General features: G+C 27.2%; 1 protein-coding gene across 4 annotated transcripts in view; it reads right to left on the bottom strand.

Annotated features, from left to right (window-relative positions):
• cher (filamin-A) overlaps positions 1-16566 on the bottom strand; it is a 127746-nt gene that overhangs the window by 88252 nt on the left and 22928 nt on the right. The window contains exons 1-2 of one of the 4 annotated variants that reach the window (XM_065516220.1): positions 14163-15025; positions 5183-5498 (exon numbers count right to left, since the gene is read on the bottom strand). In XM_065516220.1, coding sequence (XP_065372292.1) covers positions 5183-5498; positions 14163-14876 — 1030 coding nt within the window. In that variant the 5' untranslated portion in view covers positions 14877-15025. Of the gene's footprint in view, positions 1-5182; positions 5499-14162; positions 15026-16566 lie in introns of those variants that run through there. The other 3 variants (XM_065516221.1, XM_065516223.1, XM_065516224.1) reach the window with 3 other exon arrangements.

The raw sequence follows: 16566 nt of genomic DNA, 5'->3' as shown, positions 1-16566 counted from the left end.
TTGTTATCTTATAAATTGGGGTGAAATTGGAAATTTTATATTGAAAAGTAAGAAAGAAGTTATTTTTTTACGTTTTCTTTAACACACCCTAAAGAAATTTCTAGATAATGATTAAATACTATTTAAATAGATAACATTTATTCGGCTACCTTACTAGCTACCTAACTGGTTAGTTGACTAGCTATATAAATAGTTATATTAACATGTACGTGTCCCAGGAGCAAGTTAACTGACCAGTAATAGTCAGCTTGTAGTACTCAATCCATAAAATTGCTAATTGGTACCGAATCGCTGTTTTAGTCTAAAATTGATAATTTGGCACCAAAGTGCCGTTTTAGTATAAAAATGCTAATTTGGTACCAAATTGCTATTTCAGTATAAAATTGCCAAATTTCTATTTCAGTATAAAATTGCTAATTTGGTACCAAATAGCTATTTCAGTATAAAATCGCTAATTTGGTACCAAATTGCTATTTCAGTATAAAATTGCTAATTTGGCACCAAATTGCTATTTCAGTATAAAATTGCTAATTTGGCACCAAATTGCTATTTCAGTATAAAATTGCTAATTTGGCACCAAATTGCTATTTCAGTACAAAATTGCTATTTCAGTACAAAATTGCTAATTTGGTACCAAATTGCTATTTCAGTACAAAATTGCTATTTCAGTATAAAATTGCTAATTTGGTACCAAATTGCTATTTCAGTATAAAATTGCTAATTTGGTACCAAATTGCTATTTCAGTATAAAATTGCTAATTTGGTACCAAATTGCTATTTCAGTATAAAATTGCTAATTTGGTACCAAATTGCTATTTCAGTATAAAATTGCTAATTTGGTACCAAATTGCTATTTCAGTATAAAATTGCTAATTTGGTACCCAATTGCTATTTCAGTATAAAATTGCTAATTTGGTACCAAATTGCTATTTCAGTATAAAATTGCTAATTTGGTACCAAATTGCTATTTCAGTATAAAATTGCTAATTTGGTACCAAATTGCTATTTCAGTATAAAATTGCTAATTTGGTACCAAATTGCTATTTCAGTATAAAATTGCTAATTTGGTACCAAATTGCTATTTCAGTATAAAATTGCTAATTTGGTACCAAATTGCTATTTCAGTATAAAATTGCTAATTTGGTACCAAATTGCTATTTCAGTATAAAATTGCTAATTTGGTACCAAATTGCTATTTCAGTATAAAATTGCTAATTTGGTACCAAATTGCTATTTCAGTATAAAATTGCTAATTTGGTACCAAATTGCTATTTCAGTATAAAATTGCTAATTTGGTACCAAATTGCTATTTCAGTATAAAATTGCTAATTTGGTACCAAATTGCTATTTCAGTATAAAATTGCTAATTTGGTACCAAATTGCTGTTTCAGTATAAAATTGCTAATTTGGTACCAAATTGCTGTTTCAGTATAAAATTGCTAATTTGGTACCAAATTGCTGTTTCAGTATAAAATTGCTAATTTGGTACCAAATTGCTGTTTCAGTATAAAATTGCTAATTTGGTACCAAATTGCTGTTTCAGTATAAAATTGCTAATTTGGTACCAAATTGCTATTTCAGTACAAAATTGCTAATTTGGTACCAAATTGCTATTTCAGTATAAAATTGCTAATTTGGAACCCAATTGCTATTTCAGTACAAAATTGTTATTTCAGTACAAAATTGCTTAATTGGTACCAAATTGCTATTTCAATATAAAATTGCTAATTTGGTACCAAATTGCTATTTCAGTATAAAATTGCTAATTTGGTACCAAATTGCTATTTCAGTATAAAATTGCTAATTTGGTACAAAATTGCTAATTTGGAACCCAATTGCTATTTCAGTACAAAATTGTTATTTCAGTACAAAATTGCTTAATTGGTACCAAATTGCTATTTCAATATAAAATTGCTAATTTGGTACCAAATTGCTATTTCATTATAAAATTGCTAATTTGGTACCAAATTGCTATTTCATTATAAAATTGCTAATTTGGTACCAAATTGCTATTTCAGTACAAAATTGCTAATTTGGTACCAAATTGCTATTTCAGTACAAAATTGCTAATTTGGTACCAAATTGCTATTTCAATATAAAATTGCTAATTTGGTACCAAATTGCTGTTTTAGTATAAAATTGCTAATTTGGTACCAAATTGCTATTTCAGTACAAAATTGCTAATTTGGCACCAAATTGCTATTTCAGTACAAAATTGCTAATTTGGCACCAAATTGCTATTTCAATATAAAATTGCTAATTTGGTACCAAATTGCTATTTCAATATAAAATTGCTATTTCAATATAAAATTGCTATTTCAGTACAAAATTGCTAATTTGGTACCAAATTGCTATTTCATTATAAAATTGCTAATTTGGTACCAAATTGCTATTTCAGTACAAAATTGCTAATTTGGTACCAAATTGCTATTTCATTATAAAATTGCTAATTTGTACAAAATTGCTATTTCAGTACAAAATTGCTAATTTGGTACCAAATTGCTATTTCAGTATAAAATTGCTAATTTGGTACCAAATTGCTATTTCAGTATAAAATTGCTAATTTGGTACCATATTGCTATTTCAGTATAAAATTGCTAATTTGGTACCAAATTGCTATTTCAGTACAAAATTGCTAATTTGGCACCAAATTGCTATTTCAATATAAAATTGCTAATTTGGTACCAAATTGCTATTTCAATATAAAATTGCTATTTCAATATAAAATTGCTATTTCAGTACAAAATTGCTAATTTGGTACCAAATTGCTATTTCATTATAAAATTGCTAATTTGGTACCAAATTGCTATTTCAGTACAAAATTGCTAATTTGGTACCAAATTGCTATTTCATTATAAAATTGCTAATTTGTACAAAATTGCTATTTCAGTACAAAATTGCTAATTTGGTACCAAATTGCTATTTCAGTATAAAATTGCTAATTTGGTACCAAATTGCTATTTCAGTATAAAATTGCTAATTTGGTACCATATTGCTATTTCAGTATAAAATTGCTAATTTGGTACCAAATTGCTATTTCAGTACAAAATTGTTATTTCAGTATAAAATTGCTAATTTGGTAGCAAATTACAATTTCAGTATTGAAATGCTAATTTGGTAGCCTTTTGCTATTTATGCATAAAATTAGTTTTCAAAATTATTTTAAAGTATTGAATCACTAAAAAAACACTGCCTGATTTCAATAATATTCTTCAATTCATTGTAGGAATTAGTATTTTGAAAATAAAATTTGGAAATTATTAATTTCTGTAAGACAAAAGTACCAAATATTTTTAGTATTCTTAAGTGTAGGGATTATTTATTTCGATCTATTCCAAAATCACTCTCTTAAATGTTGTTTATATTTTATTAAATATGTTTTATTTATTTAATTGAATGTGTAAAAATCATTGTAAACAACTTTGTAATCATTCAAAGATAAATAATTGTAATAATTCGAAACTCAAAATCGTCATACATACATAATTTAGAGTTGAAGAAATTCTTATCTTTTAGATTGATAATAAATAGAATACTATTGACTTAATTGTAAATGCATACTTGTAAATATAAAAAAAAGAATTCAAGTTAATAATTATCTTCAATGAGTCATTAAACTCAAAATAAAATTTTTGATAAAGAGGGCCAAAAATAAAACAAAAATTAAAGTACCAAAGATTATAAACCATTAATTCTTAATTCTATTTTAGAAATCAAATGAAATTGTATCTCTTAATCATTCCTTTAATGAATTCGTTATGAATTAGTTCATAGGCTTAATTCCTTTATAAAAATATGTATACTTAAAAAGTACTAATACTGGAAAGTGCCTATCTATGATATTAAATGCTTATTTAATGCCAAAATTTATGACTAATACCAAAAAATTATGACAAATTTGAAATTGCAAATTTCAACAAAAATTTAATTACTCAAGCCGGCATTAAAATCTCTTGAAATTTAGGTCAAAATTTTAACTTTGCTTGAATTACAAAACAAAGTTTTCTCCATTTCACTGTCACCTAAGAAATACTGATGATTTCACAGACTTTATTACCTGAGCTTTTTTGTTTAATAAAATTATCTGTTTTTGCAAAATCGCAACAAAAAGAGTGCAATTGTTAAATAAAAAAATAATAAAATAAAATGACTAATTGCATTAAAACATGTTAATAAAACGTGTTTAACAAATAAAAAAATTAAATGAAATTGTAATAATACAATAAACAAAAGTATTGTATAAAAAAAATCAAATGAAATGAAAATAAAATAACACATTTAAAGCGATAAAATTTATTTTGTTCCACAACTCAAGCTCAAATGAAAGTAAAAACTTTGAAACCTCGAAAAAAAAAAACAAATGATGTCATATTTTGCTTACGAAAATAAAACTGTCATACAGAAACGAAATATATAAGTAAATATCTAAACATACACCCAGATTGTTAAATATTTGGATACCTCTACATTCAAATTACTATGTGGAGAATTGAATTTAAGAAATTTCTGAAAAAATACTTTTTAACACACAATCATGTTAGGAATGCATGCATATGGGGGCTATGGAGAGCTAATGTTCTAAGCTTAATTTTTAAATCAACAAGACCACAAACTTCAAGTTTAGCCTTGAAAAATGTCAAAAATTTGTTTATCGGTTTGAAAGAAACACAAACAAAATATTACTTAAATATGATTTATATCAAAGGGGCATGGGCAAGAGTTTTAATGTTGATATTTCTGTTTTTATCATTAAGGTTTAAACAAATTCTTGAGAATTTTATAATTTAATCAAAAATTATGCAACAACAATAAATAAATTAAAATAAAAAAAGGCAAGGGGCAAAATGTTGAGAATGTGAATTTTATATAAATTTGTTTTTATCAATGAATTGTAAATACAAGTTTAAATTTAACGGAAATTTTAATAACATAACATTTGTTTATTAAAAAACTATTAAGCAACAAAAAAATTAATGACGTTTCTTTTAAATACAAAAAAAATATTATGACACATTTAATGAGCCAATACTAATTCAAAAAAACACTCAAACTTTAAAAATCTCCCCTCTTTTTTAATAAAAAAAACCATAAATTTCCATTTATTTTTCCAATCACTTTCAATACTTATTCGCTTATATGTATAAAAAACAAAAATCAATAAAATTCTGTGTGTTCCACTTACCAATATTAACAATTTTAATACCCTCATCTTCGAGGAATTTCAATGCAACTGAAACATTTTCCAATTTTTGTGAACGGAATGTTGGTCTTTTATTGTATTTGGGCATGCGTTTTTGTGACAACACCTCAATTAAAGCGATTAAACGCAAACCATCAGAGAGATCACTCTCCAAACTGTTGATCGAACGATCGATGGTCTTGAGATGTTCGTTGGCCCAACGGGTAAATGTGTTCTGTTGGATTTTCTTCCATTGGGCATCTTCGGCGAGATCACGTTCAGCTTCCATGTCTTCGTCAAAGTTTTCGTCGTAGGGATCCTACCGAAAGCAAAAAGGTTATGAAAACATTATTATACATTTTTTAAAGATAAAGATAATTTTATTAAGAATTTAAGGCACTTTAGGGTAAGATATTAAAATAAGCCATTAATTACACTTAATTGTTTTTCTTATTTTAAAAATTGGTTCTGGAAAAAATTATCAAGATCTCAAAAATCAGTTAAAACTACGTCCAGACAAGTGATCGCCGTAAAGAGAGCATGAAATATAATAATATGTTATGCCCATTATTTCGCTGTTGCAATCTGAACCATTGCCATTGATTGAGATTTTTGTTTCTTGTTGGATCATTTTTATGAACTTCCTGATGTTAACAGATAAATAACAATTGATCATGTCCGGCACCACACGCAGAGAAAAAATATAATTGGGCATGGTTACTGTAACCATTTATATAGTGTTACAAGTTTTTTAACTATATTATAGTCACAGTAACCATTTACATGATTGTGGTAACCATAATATGGTTAATTTACGATTCACATGATTGTCTCAACCATATATATGGTTACAGTAAACATATATATGTTTGTGGCAACCATATTTATGATGAATAATTTTATCATAATATGTTGTTCTCAGATTATGATAAGCCTTAAGCCGAGAGCACCATAATATGATAAGTCCTTCATCATATAAATGGTTATCACAAACATATATATGTTTACTGTAACCATATATATGGTTGAGACAATCATGTGAATCGTAAGTTAACCATATTATGGTTACCACAATCATGTAAATGGTTACTGTGACTATAATATAGTTAAAAAACTTGTAACAATATTGAAATGGTTACAGTAACCATGCCCAACTATATTTTTTCTCTGCGTGCAGGTGGCTATGAGTGACTACGGTTTGAATTCAGGGGATTTCAGGAATATGAAATTTTAAACCAAAATTTGATTAATAGACCAAATTAGTTGACTTTTAACATAAAACGATTGAAGAATATTATAGCATACACCAAAAAAAAATGTAGTAAATCGTCAAATTTTTGAAAAATATCAAATTTATATAGAAAATGTGTAGAAATTTTTGATATCTTATTGGGTTATTAAGAATATCAGAGAGAATAAAAATAAAAATTTAAACAAATACTCTTAGAATCTCAAGAAAATTCCAAAATTTTATAAAATTATAGATCTATAGACTAAATTATTTCTATGTTGCTTAGTTTGCATTAAAACTATTACAGAATTTCATGATTTAGATCAGAAGCTATACAGATATTCTACAAATTCTAACAAAAACTTAAGTTTAGCTGCAAAGGTCAAAGGTGAATAGTGAGAAAATTAAAAATTTTGCAGGAAAATATGAAAAAACTTTAGATATTTTTCCGAGTTTTAAAATGAATACCAGAGTGAGAAAACAGTGATTTGAACTCATAGGATTTCTAGAAAATTAAAATTGTATGCCATAATTTTAGTTATAGACTAAATTATTTAACAATTGCTTAGTTAGCATAAAATAATTTCAGATTGTTATGATACAGAACAAAAGTCACTCATATATGTTAAAACTTTGAAGAAAATATTAACTTTAGTTTTGGAGATCAAAGGTGAACTTCTTTAATTTTTTAAATTTATCAAGAAACGTTTTGTAATTTTTATGGATTTTGATATAAACAAACATTTTCAACAAAATTGGAAATTTTTTTCTAGAGGTCAAAGGTGAAGTTTTTTAATATTTGAATTTTGTTAAGAAAATATAATTAAATCTTCATTTTATTACAGAATTTTGATGAAATCTAAGACAAATAAAGCCATTTCTGCATTTGGGATTAAAAGTCAGTCATAAATGCTAAAAATTTAAGAAAATCTTAACTTTTACTTCAGAGGTCAAAGGTGAATTTTTTTAAATATTTGATTTATTTCAAGAAACTTTCCGAAATCATTTTATTTTTAAGGATTTTGAAATAAACTAATATTATTAACAAAATCCGAACTTTTTCCTGAAGGTCAGAATTTTTTAATTTTTGATATTTTTCAAAAAAATGTTTTTATATTTTTTAAGTATTTTGAAATAACGAAAACGAAACATTTTTCCTTTACTTTTGAAAGTAAATTTAATTTATTGTTGAAGTAAAATTTAAAGAAAATTCAAAATTTTACTTCCGAGGTCAAAGGTAAATTTTTGGAATATTTAAATTTTTTAAAGAAACTTTCCTAAAATCGTTGTTATTTTATATGTTTTTTGATGTAAACAAAAATTTGTAACAAAATTCAAACTTTTACCTAAGAGTTCAAAGGTGAATTTTTTAGAAATTATCATAAAATGTTTTATAATTTTCAGAGATTTTTCCAAATGCTAAAAATTTCAAGAAAATCCAACATTTTACTTCAGAGGTCAAATGTCAATTTGTTTAAGATTTCAATATTTTCCAGAAAATTTTATAAAATCTTGGTTATTTTTTTATGGATTTTGATATATTCTACAATTTTGAAAATATTTTTTTTTTTATAATTTTGAAAATATGAAGAAAACAGTAAATTTTTCCTAAGGTGAATATTTGATATTTGTGAATAAAATAAATGAGTTTTGATAAAACATACGAATTATTAAAAAAAAAATAATTTGTTTTCAAATTGACCACATTCTAATACAAATAATGACTCAAATTGCATTTTATAACACATTATTGAGTTGAATGTGAATAGAGCTTCAAATTAATTAAATGTGAGCTTAATTCACTAAAATCTTTAATTCGGAATTAAATAATGTCAGCCATTCATTCCATAAATCCGTTTCCAAAATCTAATTCTTTAGCTTCAGTCAAAAGCCTTTTATTTAAATAGAATTCTTTGATCGTTGAATTAATTAATAACAGAATTTAAGCAACCTTTGAATGATTAAATTTTTGTTAATTTAAATCTAATACAAATTGAATTAATAGATTCAATAGATTTTCAATAGATTTTTAAAGCAATTTTGTTAGGGATCTGAATTAAAGAAAATTTTAATGATTCAATAAAGAATGAATTCTAAAAAGAATGAATTCAATACATTTGAAGTATAAAGGAATTAAGTCTATGAATTAATTCATAATGAATTCATTAACCGGTTAAGAAATAAAATTGAATTTGATTTTGAAAATAGAATTAAGAATTAATTCTTTCGAAATTTTGAATGTCTTGTTTTTCAATTACTGAAATAAATAATTGGGTAAATTGTAAATTAACCAATTTATGTGTTTGGTTTGGGATTTATTTATGGCCTAATTGCATCAAAGTTTTACAGCCAGCCCTATTATCTTCTATTGTTTTCAATTCCCATTATATTCTTTTAAATTAAATTTGTATACCCTACACCACCATAGTGGGGAGGGTATTATGCGTTTGTGCAGATGTTTGTAACGCCCAAAAATATTAGTTTAACATCCACCTTAAAGTATACCGATCGACTTAGAATCACTTTCTGAGTCGATTAAACGATGTCCGTCCGTCTGGTCGGCTGGCTGGCTGTCCATGTAAACCTTGTGCGCAGAGTACAGTTCTCAATTTTGAAGATATTTCGATTAAATTTGGTACATATTATTTTTTCGGCCCAAGGACCAAGCCTATTGAAACTGGCTGAAATCGGTCCATTATTTCACCTAGCCCCCATACAAATGTCCTTCCGAAATTGAACTTTATCAGTCATAAATGTTTAATTTATAAATGTATCTCCACAAATTGAGCTCCAAATAAGATTTATATATACAAAATTCATGTCACCCCATATAAGGCCCACTTCCGAAAATCAATCAAAAATATAAATTATTGAAATTTTAAAAGAAAAATATTTTTGCTCTTTTACTTAGTGTAGGGTATTATATGGTCGGGCTTGACCGACCATATTTTCTTACTTGTTTTTTTTAAATTTCAATTAAAAAATTTGAGAATTTTCCCAAATCTTTTGGCCTCAACTTTATTTAAACAAGTGTTTCAATACTAAATACAATTTTATATGTTTCATTAATTTTCATCTCCTCACACACACAATTCTTATTAATTTAAATCACATTAAATTCAATTAATAAAAATTAAATTCAAAGCAAATATTTATACAAAAAAAATAAAATAAAGAAAAATGTTCGACATGTTACTGGAATCCCACTTACAAGCTGAAAATACAATATGATGACGTTGTACTCCGCTTACGGATCACGCAAAACGCCCTTATTTCTCTGTTTGTATTATTTTTTATCTTATGGTGTCTTTTGATAAAATTACATACAACAAAATGAATAAAATACGAAGAAAAAAAAAGTTTAACAATTAATATGACAAACGGGCTGGGCTGACAGACGAAGAGACAGACCTACATATATGAGGCAGTAAAAGTCATTCATTCATTTAATCATTCATTCAGTCAGTTAGTCTATCATTTATTAAGTCATGTATGAATCTATTCAATAGTTGGATACTTAGAGAGCAGAGTTGGTTAATTGGAGATTGGAAATAATAATGATCTCCATCCTTTGTTTTAATATTATTTAAAACATTTTTGAATTGTTTTTCTAATATTTTTTTACATTTCAGTAATGCAACCGCTTTAAAATTTCTAAAAAGTTCTGTAACACAAAACTATACATCCCTGCTTTTGGCCCCAATTACACTCGTACGCAACGAAAAAAAAACGCATAGAGGAAAAATTGCTGTGATTTCATTTCATTTACTGTGACATTGGGTTGACAATCATAACAACAACAACATAAATTAATAGAAGAGTTTTTTTCCTTCCATTTTTTTTATCTTTATCAGATTTCTTCTCATTGAATGATTATTAACATAAAAACATGACAGACTGTGGTTTTTTGGTTAAAAACAAATAAAAAACCTAAGAAATAAATTGAAATTTAAAATGATCTTTTTCATGTCATGTTTTTTTTCTCACCACTCTTCCTCCCCCTTTTCATACAGCTGTTCTTTATTATTAAATCTCTTTTATCTATTACAGTAAATTTTCAATGTTTGTTTTTGCTTTTATTTTTATTTGTGGTGTATTTGTGAGTGTGTTTAAGTTTTTTTTTTTATTTTTCTCTGCTAGACAGACAGACTCTGCTGAAAACTTTAAGATTCATTGTAGATTTTCTTCGTTTATGATCCAGAAAATTTTGTGCAAAAAAAAAACAAAAAACAAGAAACGGAATTTATTTTAATGAAATTGCTAATGAAAAGAACTTTGGTGGAATTGCATGATATTTCAAATTCCCACCAAATGCTGATAACAGTTTTTTCGTCTTGTTGTTTTTTTTATGGCCAAAGGTAATTTGGTGTTTTTTAATTTGTATTTTATATCTTGGGATAAAAAAAAGTAGGAAGGGAACACACAGTTTTAGGGGAAGGTATGCCAGAGGAAATAATTTCTATATTAGTAGAGATTTTATGTTTGGTTTTAGAGTTTAAGAAAGTTGTGAGAAAATTGAATAAAAATTCATGAATATCTTTATCATCTTTTTCCACTTCAAAATAGTAAGAAAGTACGGTCGGCCAAGCCCAGAAACTGATTCTGAGTCGATCGGTGTACTTTAAGGAGGGTCTTAGACTAATATTTTGGGCGTTACAAACATCAGAACAAACGCATAATACCTTCCCCACTATGGTGGTGTAGGTATTTTCGATTAATTTTGCTATAAAAACAAATACCTATAGATCGGTGATTACAAATTTTTAATTAAAGCCGATTTTGTAAGCAAATGTTCTTTCTATTCGGACTTAGAATTATGGTAAAGTTGACAAAAATTGGCGTCTTAAATATTTTAATAATTTTATTAAATTTTGACCGATTGATTGAAAAAATTTACTGGTTTTTAGCTTAATTTAGTATTAAAAAATTCCTGTGAATTCTGAGGAATGAACAGATGTTTTTAGTATTACCCGGGAACATAACAAGTTCGGATAATTAGAAAACCTAGTACTGTTATAATTTTGTAGAAATTTGTCGGACCTGTATCTGTATTTTGGATGATTTAAAAAAAGCTTTACAGACGTAAAGTGAATGTGAATTCGATAAATTGGAAACTATAGATAAATACACATAGTTCGGAAACTCTAATGTCAAACACCTAACTCAGTTGTCAAAAATCTAAGTGATGGTGAGAATATATTAAAAAATATGTGAAACTGTGTTCTGCCTGTTGTTTGGACAAATTTAAGTCACGTACCAAATCATTGAGATCTTTTTGAAATAGTAAATTTGACTCATTAGATGTGAAAGTATCTTGAAAGTCAGTATCTAATGAATCGTTTTCGATTGCTGCTGGCGTAGCTGACCGATCGTAACTTAGAGAAGGCTTTGCTTTTCAATTTATTCTTTTCTTTTTGCTTATACATGTAGGAGAATTTAAAATCTTCACATATGGCAGCAGTGGCTGTAACACGAAAACTAGACCAGATCAAATCAAAATACAGTGGTACCTCGATTATCCGTATTGGTCGGCACCGGAAGCATTCTGGATAATCAATTTTTCCGGTTAATTGAGTACCAATTTTGAGTCGTTTTTAAAGTATTTTATGTACATGTTTAAATATTATAAGGATTTTATTAAATTTCGGACATATGCCCACAGCATTTCATTTTCTGGCCAGAGTAAGTTATTCTACTCATTTTTCAAAACTCTTAAATTCTTATCTATTGATTGACGTGAATTGTTTTTGCAGTATAGTTTTTCGATAATGAAATTTAAAGCTCCATATTGCACCCTGATCCATCGGTTGGATCAAAGTCGTCACATTTGGGTTGGACAATTGTATAAATCGTTCATTGCTGAGTTTTTCTATTATATTGATATGATATGGCAGCTATATAATTAGCTGAAGGTTTTTGTCCAAAGTTTGTGAATTACATGTCGCTTTTTTGTTTAATTTTGAGTGGAATATTTTAGCCTTTTCATTCACTATTAATCCAGAACTTTTGGTTCTTCAGCAGTCTTTAAATATTTTCAGTTTCGAATAGGGAATTCCTCTTTTTCGTTTTATTTACATTGTGTTTGTTGTTCAGAAATAATCGAAAAAATCGATAATCGATGCAAAAAAGTTGAAATCGATCCAAAATTTGTTTCTTTTTCTGTCACGGATAATTGATGTTGCCGGATAATCGAGGCCTCACTGAAGTTAGATAATTGAAAATTAGTTAGTACATTTCTTGTTACAAAATTTTGTTGACCAGTGTAATACATAGTTATACTGACAGTTTTCATACAAAAATTAGTTTAACCGACATTATAACTATTAGTTAACAGCTAAGCAGACTTCGTGTTAATGGGAGTTAGACCAAAATGTATCAAGCTCTATTTCAAAGAGATTTTTCGTTATTACTTTAATAACATTTGAAAAATTATAAAGTTAAATTTAAAATTATTAAAAGATCATTTAGAACTTTCAGCATTTTAGATAACGATATGACTGTTTTTAAATAAAACAAGCAAGAGAGCTATATTCGGCTGTGCCGAATCTTATATACCCTTCACCAAACAAACAAAATTTATTTTTGTTTCCAAAGTTCTTTTAATAATTTTTTTGTAAAAAAAATTTTTTTTTTGTTTTTTTAAATTTGAAGTTTAAAAACCAAAAAAGTTTAAAAAAACACTTTTTTGTTTTTTAAACTTTTGTTGAAAAAATATTAGATTTTTCCGATTTTAACCTATTGTAGGTCCAACTTACTATGGTCTTATATATGTAAGTCGTTGCAAATGTCTATATATCATTAGATATACATATTGTCTATATTAATGACTTAATATCTAATGTAGGTCAAAAATAGGTAAAAAATCGAGGTTGTCCTGGTTTTTTCTTTATATCTCAGCCATTTGTGGACTGATTTTCTCGATTTTAAATAGCAACCGAGCCGGAAGAATTCTCGATATATTGATGTATGAATCATGTATGTAAGTTATTTGGGGGCTACGGAAAATTGATTTGAACAGACAGACAGACGGACATGGCTTAATCGACTCCGATATCTATAAGGATCCAGAATAAATATGCTTTATAAAAATTACATTGTGGAAATTACAAATGGAATGACAAACTTATATAGACCCTTCTCACGATGGTGAATTGTATAAAAAAGTACTAAAGAAGTCAAGGATACTAATATTTACAATAATACTAGATTTCTCTTATTTGGTCGGAAAAACTAAAACTCCCTCTGGCTTATACTTCCCCACTTTAATTTTAGTTGTTTAGCCGTTTTTTTGGCCACAGAGAGCGAGAACACATTTGGCAAACAACAAAACAAGATTAGAACTTGAACTCTGTTTATTTTACATACATGTTAAACACCTCTGTATACATCTGTAAGTATGTGTGTAAGTGGATTTGTAAAACCAACAAGAAAAAAAACATGCACCTCCAAAAAGAAAGTCACTCAGAAAAGGGAATCAAAAAAAATAGAGAAAGAGACACAAGTCAATTGCGCAAAAAAGTACACAAGGGAAAAAAAATGTCGGCTAATGAAATATTTGTGTAGAGTGCGTGTGTGCAATTTTATTTAGTTTATTTTTTAGGAGACGTAAGTTTTTTTTTTTACATTAATGTAGAAGTTCATTAACATTTTTCGAAACAAAGTGAAGTGAAAAATAAGATTATTGTTTGGGTAAAATATTATTAAATAAATAAAATAAATTAAAAACATTTTAAAATAAAACTAAACACACACCTGTGGATTAAAAGTGTAAACGTAGTTGTCGTTTAAATTGTTGTTGTCGTTGGTGTAATAGATTTGTTCAACAGGATATTGTTGCTGCTGCGGCTGTTGCTGTGATAAGGCGTATGATGTCACAGGTAAATTTAAGGTTGTGGTTTTTATGACACTTGAAGGACAATTGTTGTTGTTGCTATTGTTATTATTAGTATTTATTGTATTAAAATCACTTGTTTTTGTTGCTTGATTATTCACATTCGCTTGAAAGGGATTTGTGTAATTTTGTATTTGTTGTTGTTGTTGACCAGCAACAATTGCACAATTATTTGTTAGATTAGTAGTATTATTAATGAAATTTTGTTTGATTGGCAAATTATTTCGATTATTAAAATATGTTTGTTGTTGTTGATGTTGGCTTACAACACCGTTTTGTTGTCGTTGTTGTGTATTCAAATTAACTTGTTCAAATTGCTCGTTTAATTGATTGTTGGACGCTAGAAATTCGGGCGTTTTTAAAATGATTTTTTGATTTTTACTACTATTTTTGTAATTAGTCGCTTGACTATCAACCGTCTGCGCACGCGATCCACCTTCAACTGAATGCGTTTGTCCAACGATCGGGGAATTTACTGGTTTTACTTTGCTACCAGCCGTGGAAGAAATATTAACAGCTCCACCACCACCACAGCCAACAATATTAGTAGAGTGTTGTTGTTGTGCTACTCCCATAAAACCAACACTGCCACCACTACTACTGCTACTAATATTACTGGTAGAGCCAATGTATGGCTGGTATTGTTGTGGTTGTTGTTGCTGTAGACTATTTGAATTTGCATTAATTCTATTTCCACCACTTATTGTTGCTATTGTATTCGCTGCTGCTGCTGCTGTTGTTGTCGTATTAATGTCACCAACACCATAACGACCGGCTTTCTTGTCATTAGCATTGTTGTTATTGTTGTTGCTATTTTTATTATTAATATTGTTGCTCTGTAAAGAGCTGTTAGCTCCCAAATTATGTGAACCAAACATAATGGCTCTCTTCTTATTTTAAGCAATCTTTTTGTTCAAAACAAAAGATCTCTGCTCTTTCACTGTGTCTTTATGGAAGAAAAAAATTAACTTTGTTTTGTTTTTGCTTTTTGATTTTCTCTTGTTAGAAATTGCTGTTTTCTTGCTCTCTCTCTCTGTGTATTCTTGTTTCTCTGTTTACACTGTAAATAATTTCATTTGTTTTGTTAAGCAGGGATGGAAAATTGGAATTTTATGATGGAATATCTAAAAGCGTATTGATTTTAGCAATGCCAAATGTTAAACATTTCATTAATTGTCCTTAAAATTATATATCGTTCAGTTCAAAAAAACACGTTGTTAAGGTGAGTTTGAGAAGTATTATTTCCGATAAGCTTTATTAACAATTATTATCGACTTTATAAAGCTTGATTACAATTGGCAACGCTTTCGACAAGTCGACAGAACACATTAAAATATAAGACAAATAAGAGGATCTTTTGAGAGAGCTCCAAGAAAAAAATCTATCAGCCTAACTACAAAAGCCTTAAAGTTGTTTTGAAGTCCATAAACCAAATTTCAAATATAGGGCCTAATTCAGAAACATGAAAGGAAAAAGATTTTAAAATTTTTGTATGAAAATAACTCAGTTTTTAAATAATTTTTAGTGTTTTTCATACAAAAATTATAAAATTAGGATTAGAATTAGGCCCATAATTTAAAATGTTTTGATTTATTTGAATGTATGTATGTGTTGGAAAAAGTTTTGAAAGCTTTTTTTAAAAAAAGTCGACTTTAATAAAATTAACTTTAAAATATCTTTTATAGTTAGGGTGTATGTTTTTCTTTCCATACAAAACAAATAAAGTATGTATGTAATTGTCGACAGTGGTTGTGGTCATAATTGTAATCAAGCTATTTTTCACCTATTTATTTAAAAAAAAAGCTATTGAATTTTCCATCCCCGTCATAAAATACGTATTGTCTTATTGTTATGACTTGTTTTTCTCTTAATTATTAAGTGATATTGTGCTGTTGATAAACAAATTAAAAAAAATGTTTTTAACTTCTTGCCATCTAAAGATAAAAAATGCTATTTTCGGTTATTTGCATTGGTTTAGTCATTTCTTATACATATGCAGGCAATTCTTTGTATACCTGCATAATTAAATAATAATTATTAAATATTTAGTGAATCTATTAGCTAAAGTGTTTTTTAATTAAAACTAATTTAAATATGTACATTAAATTAAAATTTTCCATAAATAAACTAAAATAAACATTTTATAATTATTTGTATTAATTTTGTTGATCTAAACTAAATAAAAAAGTAACAAAGTTAAACATTTTCTTAGCCTTAGAATTTTTTCTTAAGATTAGTTATAATAAATAATCCTTGGACAAATAT

The sequence above is a fragment of the Calliphora vicina genome, chromosome 1, assembly GCF_958450345.1.
Source record: "Calliphora vicina chromosome 1, idCalVici1.1, whole genome shotgun sequence".
Classification (NCBI taxonomy): domain Eukaryota; kingdom Metazoa; phylum Arthropoda; class Insecta; order Diptera; family Calliphoridae; genus Calliphora; species Calliphora vicina.
The sequence above is the reverse complement of the archived record's forward strand: the minus strand, read 5'-3'. Positions and strand labels throughout refer to the sequence as shown.